The sequence below is a fragment of the Crinia signifera genome, chromosome 11 (genome assembly GCF_055691185.1).
Source record: "Crinia signifera chromosome 11, ASM5569118v1, whole genome shotgun sequence".
Classification (NCBI taxonomy): domain Eukaryota; kingdom Metazoa; phylum Chordata; class Amphibia; order Anura; family Myobatrachidae; genus Crinia; species Crinia signifera.
Window position 1 is genome coordinate 65,519,304 of NC_139227.1, and position 11,606 is coordinate 65,530,909.

The 11,606-nt window shown below is 45.0% G+C and overlaps 1 protein-coding gene and 1 non-coding gene across 3 annotated transcripts; both read left to right on the plus strand.

Moving 5' to 3' along the window:
• Positions 1-168: 168 nt before the first annotated feature.
• RNASEH2C (ribonuclease H2 subunit C) lies at positions 169-6,874 on the plus strand. Of its 2 annotated transcripts, none has more exons than XM_083165687.1 (5): positions 169-443; positions 901-1,062; positions 2,971-3,083; positions 3,450-3,569; positions 6,662-6,874. In XM_083165687.1, exons 1-5 carry the CDS (start codon positions 311-313, stop codon positions 6,680-6,682), a joined length of 549 nt encoding a protein of 182 aa, XP_083021813.1. In that variant the 5' UTR covers positions 169-310; the 3' UTR covers positions 6,683-6,874. The 2 variants fall into 2 exon arrangements, with proteins under 2 accessions (XP_083021813.1, XP_083021814.1); XM_083165688.1 differs by lacking the exon at positions 169-443 and adding an exon at positions 657-820.
• Positions 503-585, plus strand: TRNAL-CAG (transfer RNA leucine (anticodon CAG)). Its single transcript has one exon. It is a non-coding gene; the product is annotated as a tRNA-Leu (tRNA).
• Positions 6,875-11,606: the final 4,732 nt, after the last annotated feature.

An 11,606-nucleotide genomic window follows, 5' to 3' on the forward strand; every position in this document is an offset into this window, starting at 1 on the left:
CTACTCAGGGTATATAGGAGGAGGCTGTCGGGTGCTCGAAGTATATAGAAGCGGGTGGGCTGCTCATAGTATATTAGGGGGTACCGAGGATGCTCGGGGTATATAGGAGGGGGGCTGTTCGGGGTTTATAGGAGGAGGGTATAGGTGGGGACAGGGTGCAAGTGGTCTGACCCATAGGGAGATGCGTGGGAAGACAGGTCTCGCACACTGAGAATGATGCTGGGGGGACTCAGCCAGCCGGGGCGCTGTGGTCCGCTCACACCCGGATAGGCAGCACAGAGGCACTGTGGGTCCTGTAGCTTGGGCAGGCATGTACGTGCAGGGGAACGGGTCTCTGCAGACAGTGATAGCCATCACCGCGATCACACCTGGCTATGTGGAAAGTTGTACTGCTAGGAGGAAGAGCAGCCTTGCACGGCTGAGCCGGAGCATGTACACGGAGGGTGAGTGGCAGCAAGACTAAGTAAAATTTAAGTAAGACAGCAGCGAGCTCCCTATATCTGTCAGGATGGCCGAGCGGTCTAAGGCGCTGCGTTCAGGTCGCAGTCTCCTCTGGAGGCGTGGGTTCGAATCCCACTTCTGACAATATTTTTTTTTTTCCGTCATCGTGGCTGCTTCCTGACACTATACGGGACCGTATTGCTGCTTTTGTAGTGCCTATGGCCATCGGCTCTGTGCTTGCCCTACATACGATCAATAGCGCTTCGCTATTCCTGAACACAAATGCCTTTGCGGCTACTACATTTCCCAGCATGTCTAGCGCTGCCGACGGCGTCACTTCCTATTTGTGTTCTACCGTCGGCGGGAGAACAGTGTACGGGTGAGTGGGGCGTGTAGAATGCTGCAATATGTCACTGTATACCCTGACCCTACCGTCCTAATATATGTATCCCTCCGCAGGTATGACAGACAGCCACAGTAACCCATGTGCCCGGCTGGCGCTGAGCACCCTGCCCTCGGCTGCCCAGGAGCCCCTCCACCTCCTGCCCTTCCACATCCAGAGACAAGGGACCGCCAGAGTCAATGAGTTCTTTGTACCTGCTGTGAGGGAGTCCTTGGGAGGTTAGTTCCTTTTTATGGGGGCTTTCTACAATACTCCCAGCACATACCTCCCAACATGACCCTTTCCAGGAGGGACACGTTGCTCTGTTTCTGGACTTCTCCCTTAATTAATTATTGACATTACCTGTGCTGAAGCACCTTTCTTATCAATTAACCAGTGTGAAACAGGTGATGGCAATCATACATAATGAGGGAAGTCCAGAAACAGCATTGCGTCCCTCCTGGAGAGGGTAATGTTGGGAGGTATGCCAGCATGGCATCTTATGCACACATGGGGACATGCAGCAAGGTGGGTGTGGCTAAGGTACAATGATGGGGAGTGGGACTAAAAGTCACATGTACCTACCAAGGGACTGTTTCTGCACCACCGTCAGAGCTCAGCGCTAATGGTGGAGCCTGGAACATGGCATCTGGCTCCTCCATCAATTTACATTTTTTGACAAAGCTAAATCCTGATGGCCAGTGCCCATCCCTAATCCTCCCTTACAAATTGGGGGCTCCCATTGGCCATCTCTTATCTACAGCATATACTATCTTTTGAACACAAAAGCAGTTCCTATATCTTTCTATGGCAAAAAAAAACTGTCCAATTTACCAAGCTCCAAAAAGACTTTTTTTGTTGGAAATGGATGCTAATTTGACAATTTAGCAGCTGCTTTCTATATTGCAGATCTGACTTTTAAATAGTCAGATCTGCAGCGGCGTGCCGACGAGTCCAGGCTGAAAATGTCAGGGACTGACTAGGTCACTCCTGACTATTGGAAACATCAGCCAGGATTGAATACCCCCCCTCAGCCTCTCAGAGCTTACTCCCGATAGCTTTGACATTTAGTATTGTGACCCATATACAATGCAGAAATGTCTTTTTTTTGGGAGGGGGTTACTGATCCATCTCCATCAACCCTGTATTTGTGCATAAACAGTAGTCAAACTGGGCCTAAATTCAGAAGTGCTAGCAACTAGTGTAAAGGTAGGTGCCCATACACCGAGCCGATTTTGGCCCATTGGGGCAGATTTATTAAGCTCGGTGATGTGATAAAGTCTCTGTTTTTTTCACCAGCCAATCAGCTCCTAAATGTGAAGTTACAGGCTTGGTTTGAAAAATGACAGGTAGCAGCTGATTGGTCGGTGATAAAAACCAGACACTTTGGGGCAGATGCATTAAGCAATAACAAGAGATAAATGCGAGGGTGAGATAAATGTCCAGCCAATCAGCTCCTTACTCACTTTTTTCAAACACAGCCTGTTCCATGGCAGTTAACAGGTGATTGGCTGGACGTTTATCTCTCCTTATCACCCTTGCATTTATCTCTTGTTAAGGCTTAATACATCTGCCCCTTTATCACTTCACTGAGCTTAATCTACCCCATTGTGACCAATTAGGCTGTGAAATCTGTTTGGTTTGATGTCCCCTCAGGTCCGATGCGCGGTCCCGTGTGCATCGGACCTGCTGGCCATACGACCACCTGTCCTGGGACCTCCGACGTGGGGGGCAGGCAGCAGGGTTCTGGCTCCCTGTGGTGCTGGTCAGCGGGTCCGGTGGATGGAAAGCGGTGCGAGAAGCGCTATTAAATTTGAAAACAATTGGCCGGACGCTGATTGGCTGAGATTCAGTCAATCAGTGCCTGCCCAGTGTTTTCAAATTCAGCAGCGCTTCCCGCGCCGCTGCCCGGCTAATAGCGCTATTAACTCAGTTCCGATCCGCCAGAACCGGTGACCAGCACCGCAGAAGGACCCTGCTGCCTGCTCCCCAGGGATATACATGCAATAAATCGAATGTGATTTATTGCATGTATAATTTGGCACATCAAGTGCCAAATCGTAAGCAGCCTCCAGGGGAGTTGCCGGGCAAACTGGTCCGACTTTTAGTATTGCACTTAATTTCTGTTAGTATCCATTATGGCCTAGGAAAAGAAGTTTCCTTCAGAGGTAGAACACTGAGAGGACAAGAAGTTACTGTTCCAGCAGGATATATGGGGGTCGTGCTGAAGGAAGATCATAAACCTTGCTCTGAGGAAGAGGTAATGGCATATTCTTATGATTTGTAGTCTATACTATATAAGAAATAGTTTTTCTTTTTCTCTTTCAAGAATCTTAAAATTTTAGCATAATTAATATTCATATATACTGTATCTATAAATTATATCATTTACATCTGATAATAAAAGGCTATAGCTGCTCCTCACCTCTGAGAGGAATTAAATTGTTGTTTGTGCCTACAGCCACTAGATGTCAACCAACAGAGCAATTCAAGCCTTGTTCCGTTTGGGTGTGCACAGATGCTGGCATTACCATTGTTTAGTCATTTTGACAAGCTGGTAACTAGTTTAATCATACAATGCTGATGTTTGTGCCACCCTGCCATTTACACATTGGTACTGTTTCAGGATCGTACTCTGACTGTCAGATCCACTTTTCAATCATTCACACAGTGGAACCTGGAGACCGTACCCTCCGCAGATGATGTTTTGGTAATGTCACTGGAATGGCCGAAAATAGCTTCTATGGTAAGATCCTCTAAACCCAATTCCAGGTTTTCTTTAATAGTCAAAATTTCGAATAATATATGTACTGTAGGGATTTTCAAAATAATTGACAATTGCCGCAATCCAATTTGGTCTGGCCTCTAATGATCACATAACTGCTAGGCCTAATTTGGGAACCCAGCATTTAAAACAAGGTGTTTTATCCTGGGGCTTGCTGTAACTGGTGGTTTGGAAGAACTTTCAACCAGTAGTAGTCATTGGCTGAGTTGGGCTATGAAGTAAATTAGATTGTGGCAACAATTAAGGTAGGATAATGGCACCACTCTGTCTGACAAACTACCACAACTGTCTTCTATCGAAGCGCCCATCCTATATCTTTATATCATTACCTTTGCATTTACACATAGGGGGTTATTCTAATTTGTTCGGACCCCCGTGCATTCGCACGGGAAACTGATGTTTTTCATCTGCGCAGGGTGCGTGCAGTTTCCTATGGAAATTACCAGGTGGTGTGAGTGGGCAGGGCAGCTGACATCTCCTTATTCTTGATCAAGTAACTGGGGCATAAACTAGTGTTCACTATAGGATTTTTTTTTTTTTTAGGGCAGGGCACTTTTTATATTAGAAATTTACATTAGAAGCAGAAAAAAATTGTATATAAAAAAAATTGCACACTGCACTAGGATTACATCTATTAAACATGGTCATACTCTGCTATACCCATTACATATTCTGTTGTAATGACAATTATACATTATGGCACACACGGTGTATGCCATCATGTGTAATGGGCATTATGGTAATACCCAATACAAATGATGGCACACACTGAAAGTTCTCGGCGGCATGTCAGCGCTATGGGGGGGGGGGGGGGGGGAAGCGTAAGGTCACGCAGTGCCGCTCACACTAAAAAGGGCAGGGTGCATTTTAAGGGTCTTGAAAAATGTCAGTGTGCGGCACTCTGCAATAGAATCTTAGAGGGAACACAAACTATGGTTGGTCCTTTTCTCCATTTACACATTATAAAGTAAGCAAAGGATTGGCTACAAATCAACCTTAACTGTAAAGGTGAGTCCACACGGGTGCAATTTCATGTAAAATCGCTGGGAATATGGTCGCTGAGCGAACATATTGCCAGTGATTTGGAGCGCAGCTGGTGATAAATTGCCAGCTGCGCGCTCCCGTGTGCACTGCCTAATGGTCGCAGGAGCATGCTCCTGCGACCAGCGGCTTTCCCCGGCGATCGCTGTGCCCGGGAGGTCAGCGCCGGGGAGATCAGCGTTGATCTCCCTCCTCCCATGAAAGTGACAGCAGCAGCGTCTGCTGCTGCGCTCCCCCTCCGCCCCGTAGCAGTGTCTCCTTTTCATCGCTGATGAAAAGGAGACACTGAGCAATATGATTGCTAGGGATATATTGCTAGCAATATATCCCCAGCAATCATATTACCCCGTGTGTACACAGCATAAGAAATGTTTCCCATTGTGTTGTTTATGTAAGTACAAATACATAAAGACCGAACGTTACATATGTATGGTTCTGTGAACCACTTAAATAAAATGTAATAATAACAACAGAATCAGATACAAAACTTGGGAACAGTCATACTTAAAGCACTATCAAAATGTCATTAAGATAATGGTTTTACTAATACCCCTTCGCACAGAACATAAAATTCCCGGGTGAAGCAGTTCCACCCCGGAATGTCATTAAATACACAGGGCCTTTTTCTGTGTGACAGTCGATCCAGAACTTAAAGTCCTGGGTCTCCGAACCGGCAAAAGACCAGGGTCGGAGATCCAGAGTTTAAGATCCGCATCGACCATTTCACACAGGAGAATATCCCATGTAATAGAGCAAATCTTCGGGACTATGTTTAAGACCCGGAGATTTGTTCTCCTGTGCGTCTGACAGCGGCGGGGTAATAATTGTTTGCCCCTATACGAGGGTGGTATTACATTTGTAATATGGAGTCCCGTTTTTAGTGAACTTGTTAACACACAAATACTTATAGATTATCTGATCACCATCTGCAGCTTGCTTCTGCCAGCATCTGGTTTCTCCTCTTGGTTTCCTTCTGGATCTGGAATGCAGCTCTCATTCTGTGACCTCACAATCACTCAGCCAGCAACCCTCTGTGCTGATCTGTTACCATAGCAACTCACACAGCCAGTGGCTCCAGACATTGTAGCTGCATCACAATATCTACCAACTATTCCATAAACTTTTTTTTCTCTACTCTTTTTAATTAAATATCTTGTAATAACAAAACCTTTTTTTTTTTTTTTTTTTTGAATCCTCTTATATCACCACTTAGTAGAAAGTATTATTGAAACCACACAGGTTTAATGGTGGATTGTATATTGATTATTGTGCATGACTTCAGACCAGTAATGAATAATCACCAGCTGCTAGGCAGCAGTTAAATGGACAGTAAAACAAGAGCTATTTAGAAACCATTACAACATTTGGGTGGCAGACTGAATTAGATACAAGCTCATTTGGTGCACATACTGTAAATGTGGTTACAGTAGCCTGATTACTCACACCTACCATAGAATGCAGAGACATCATCTTAAGGTGCCCACACAAGGTCCGATTCTCGCATGCGATTTAGTTCAAATCACCTCTATTTTAAATCACACTGTTTCTTTTGCCTTGCGATGCTTGGTCCTATTTGTCATATTGCAAGGCAAAATAGTATGTGAAGGCAGGTATTTTTGTAAATTGTCATCTGTGAAAGGCTATGTAGAAACTGGTAGACATAATAAGATGAGCCAGTAAATTTTAGGGCACTGGTGCCACCATATAAGTCTGAAAATTACTTAAAATAGGATGGCTTAATTGTAATTTTCATGCTTAATTTATACTGTCATGTGATACAACCTATTTCTCATACACTGCAATATTTATATAATAAATATGATACAAGTTTTAAGGGCTACATGTTTTTCTTATAGGCAAGTTTACTTTGTCACACTCAGTCTCATTCCACATGGAAGTGAAAGTGACAGCTGGGGACTATTTCTTTGTTGACCCTCTGTAAATGATGGATGTTCTCATGAGGACATATTTCTATCTATAGTTTTTTAATTCTGCTTTTGTCTTTTTTTCAGGTTCATGCACCTGTTGATTAGAACTAAACATGTCCAATTGTTACTTTTGCCAAGTCGACTTTTACAGTATATTTTTGGTACTGCTTATTCATGTCATCACAATGGCTGTGAGACTTTCTTCTCCATACTGCATTGTTTGTACTCCATGATGTATTATGTACAGTAGTTCTGCTTTTCTTTACATAAAATTTGAATAAAATAAGATGAAACGTGGTCATAGAATGATCCCAGCATTGTTTTATTTCTGCCATGGTGACAAGACAAAAAAAAAAAAAAAGTATGAGGAAGCCTGCAGTTCCATTTTGCATGCACTGTATATATGGTTGTTATTTTAGATCTACAATGTCCACAGTCATAAGGTTGACCACTATAAATCGAAAGGGTCAAAAGATCGACAAGTATTTAATTTTTCTTGGGGGGGTGTCTGTCAACATAGGTCCGTATGGACACCATCTAAGTGTACTGTCTCCTCGCATGCCTGGCTACACTTGCCATGCTTCGGGCACTGTGCCTGGCTGCGCTTGGCACACTATTATATTCTCCCTCTATGCCATAGTAGATGGTAGCACCTGTCAGCTCAATTTTTTGGAAAACAAAAAAATCTCATGTCGACCTATATTTCTGGATACAGTATATATGACTATGGGCTCGTGCCCTGGACTAAGCTACCATCACCTTGTTTACAGTTTCTTTTTTTGGGGGGGTATGTAACCTGATCGCTGAATTCAGCAATGGCATTATGTACTTCTATTTCATGTAGATGGCTTCCCCTGGCATGGGCATTTATGGTACTTATACAATTATAGGAAAAAAGGTTACCTTGGTGTCTACTTCTTAGCATAGTAACCATTTAAAGCTATTGTCAATATAAAACACTCCCATTTTATCTTATTGCGTCAGCTACATCAGTAACATAATTACAATCTTATACAATTACATATAGTGAAGGTTATAAATCTGTTTGGTCATGTCAATAATGAAGTCTAGAAGTAAAAGACTTAAGGCCCCTACACACTAGAAGATTTTCATTTCCAAAGACATTGGCAAAATCTGTGATGGATATATCTGTCACCAAAGTGAGCTATTTTCCCCAAAGAGCAAGAGATTTTCAGGAGGCAAAAGACTTTGCTGAAAATCTTTCATATAAAAGGCTATTTACATAATGGGCGGGGTTTAGATTCCAAGGGTGGGAACAGCAGCCATTTTATTCAGTGCATTTCTGTTCTTGGGGCCTGATTCAGAACTGATCACTTGACTGCGTATATTCTGTGCCCAGTGATCAGGCAAAATCCCACTCATGTGCATGGCTAGGATTTAGTTTGCAGCCGTGCATCTGCGGCAGCAATGTATATGTTACTGCCTTTTTTATTTATAAATATTAGTGGCCAGTGGTGCAAATATATACACTGGTGGCCTGTTAGGGTTCATATTGGTGGCAGTGGCTTTTCAGCCCAACATTTAAATTACTTCTATTTCTTTGTGGCAGTAGGCCCATTGAGCCGCCGGTACTTTTCCCTAGCATTCTTTTTAAATAAAACACTGAGGTGGTTTCCAGGGTTGGGACAAGCACCCAGCAGTCAGACGGTAGCCGCCCGTCCCTCACCTGCGATAGCGCTGCCCACGCTATGGAGCCGCTGGCAGTAGCAACATCAGTGAGCAGCACTTCCCCGTCATCAGTGGTGCTGCAGCGGGGACCCCAACCTTGTGAAGCAGGTGAGCAACACCCTCCCCGTTGGACCCGGCCCTGGAGCAGGTGACTGGCGCCCGCAAACACCCCTCCCAATTTGCTTGCACCAGCCCTGTGTATATATACACACATATATATATATATATATATATATATCATTTAATGTTTATTTTACTATTAAAATGTTATGGTAATTAGATGAAGATGCCCACCCACTTGAGTTAGCCAGAGGGTTTCCTTCAAACGGGACTCGGAGCAGCTAGTGAGTTTCTCTCACTGCTCCCTCCGGCAGTCTGAAGATGCTTCCGGTGGATGTCTGCAGAAGGTACAGGCACTTATTACCGGCAAGGGATGTGCTGACCAGTGCCGCAGTTTCTGGTATCATTCCCCGCCCTGCACTCACTGGTGACAGCGCTGGGCTACCCGGTCTGTGTACTATATGCTTCATTTGGAGCAGGGGGAGGGAGCGGGGTGGGCAGGGTAATGTAAACTACGTGGAGCAGGGCGAGGTGCATGCGGTATGCTCGATTAGGAGCAGAGGGAGCAGGGCGGGCTGTGCACTGTATGCTCAGTTACGAGCAGGGGGAGGGAGCCGGGCTGAAAGTGTCTCATCTTTCAGCCCGGCTGCCGTACACACACACAGCGATGATGGATGAAAAACAGTCAATCATCGCTGGCATAGTGGTATAACCAGCCAACGGTGGACTTTGCTAGCATTGATGCGGGAGCACACTTGCCGACTTTCATCTGAAAATCGCACACAACAGCCGTTATGAGCAGTGTGTATGGGCCTTTAGTATACAACAGAACAATGTGCTGATAAATTGCATCACCACATACATTACGCAATACAATATATTATTCATGCTTAATGGAAAATAGTCATCTGTGACATCATCCCATCTGATGTGCAACATGTCAGATGGGATAAGGCAAATCATCCAACTCAATGATTTGAGGGTTCACGCTTTAGGAGATGGAAATGGTTATCCATTACAAGATTGCACATATTAGATATGGAATTTAGGCCAATGCTAAAATGTACAGGTGGGGGGCATCAGAAGAGTTATTAAACTCTGCTTCCACACAGCAACAGGATGGCACATTATTCATCACTCGCAGGAACACTACACCACAACTACCTTGCTGGTGTAGAGGTTGGAGTGTTCAGCAAGGGCAACTAAAGGTTATAAAAGGGGATTTTTGTAAGAACTTACCGTTCAAACCCCTTTCTCTGAGTCCATCCCGGTGACACAGCTAACCTTGGGATGTAGGAGCCAAGGCACCTATGCTGAAAAGCTTTTCACTGGATGCAAGCTCCTCCCCTTCCGCATCCCATCATGCTTCAGTTCAACTTAAAAAGCACACTAGGATACACAACTCAGTACAATGCCCGACATCTTATATGCACAATCATATTACCATAACATGACACACATGCACGGCATGACTTACTGAGCGTAAGGGAGGGATCTCTGTGTCACCGGACTGGACTCAGAGAAAGGGGTTCGAGCGGTAAGTTTTTACAAAAATCCCCTTTTCTCTTTCGTCCATCCTGGTGACACAGCTAACCTTGGGATGTTCACGAGCCAGTCCTTTGGGAGGGTATGCTCAGACTGACAGTTCTCATCACTGCCCGTCCGAATGAAGCGTCCTCCGACGCAAACTCATGGAATCTGTAAAATTTGGTACAGGTGTGAACAGAGGACCAAGTGGCTGCCCTGCACAACTGCTCTGATGTAGCCCCATGATGCACAGCCCAAGAGGAAGCAACTGACCTGATGGTATGTGCATTAATTCGAGAAGGAACAGGTCTACCTACCCTGGTGTAAGCAAAGGCAATTACTGACCTTAACCATCTGGCAATAGTCTGCTTAGAAGCAGACCATCCTCTCTTATGCACATCATACAAGAACAACAGATCTGTTTTGCGGATGTCCTTTACCCGTTCCATGTTAATTCGGAAGGCGCGAACCACATCCAACTTCCTTAATTTGTCCCTATTTTTTGCCCCTTCTGGAGAAAAAAACTCTGGGAACACAATCTCCTGGTTTAAATGAAAGGAAGAAACCACTTTTGGTAAAAACGTAGGTACTGTTCGAAGCACAGCCCTATCTTCATGAAAAATTAAATGTGGAGATTTACAGGACAAAGCTCCCAACTCCGAAACATGTCTTGCCGAAGCACTGGCTAACAAAACAGTCAATTTCCAAGAAACATATTTAAGGTCAGCCAACCTTAACGATTCAATAAGGAGGATTCTGCAACACTGACAGAACCAACGATAAATCCCAAGGCGCCACCGGCTGCCTATATGGAGCCTTAAACCTGGTAACGCCCAGAAAAAAGGTTTGAACCTCAGGTAAAAAAAAAGCTATCCTTGGTACTTGTGTATTATAGCGGCGCCCATCACATCGCATACCAAAAGGCATGCGATGGTATGCGATATAGCGCGATGTTGTACAATGTCATACAATTTTAAAATTGTATGACATTGTATATGGCATACAATGCGATGCAATAAAAAATTGTTTAAGCACCCTAATGGGTGCTTACAATGTTAAATGCACCCCCACTATAAACGTGAACCCGAAGCGTGGCGAGCGCAGCGTGCCCGCGAGGGGCGGTGGTACGCGTCCTACGACCTTTTCATACCCCCACTATCCACGTCGGCGTGGAGTTGAGAATAGAAAGTGTGGCGAGGGGACGCGGATACCTGTGAAGCCTGCAAGGGGACGCGGATACCTGTGAAGGTATCTGCGTCCGCTCGCTGCGCTCGCCACACTTTCTATTCTCAACTCCACGCCGACGTGGATAGTGGGGGTATGAAAAGGTCGTAGGACGCGTACCGCTGCGCTCGCCACGCTACGGGGTCACGTTTATAGTGGGGGGATGGCGTGGGGGTGCATTGAACATTGTAAGCACCCATTTGGGTGCTTAAAAGCACCCTTTAGTGGGCAAAAATCGTGTCGCATCGCATGCCATCGGGTGTATGGCATGCAATGCGATGCGATAAAAACATTGCACGACCAACATCGGGAACGCCGCTATAATACACAAGTACCCTATCCTTTTCTGGAAGAAAATGGACAGAGCAGAAAGCTGTACTTTTAGAGACTGTAATCCCAAACCAGTTGAGAAACCATCCTGAAGGAAATCGAACAATCTAGACACCTTGAACCTGGAGATGTGCACTTTCTGACGTTCACACCACCTGATGTAAATTTTTCAGACTCAATGATAATTAGCAGCAGAGAC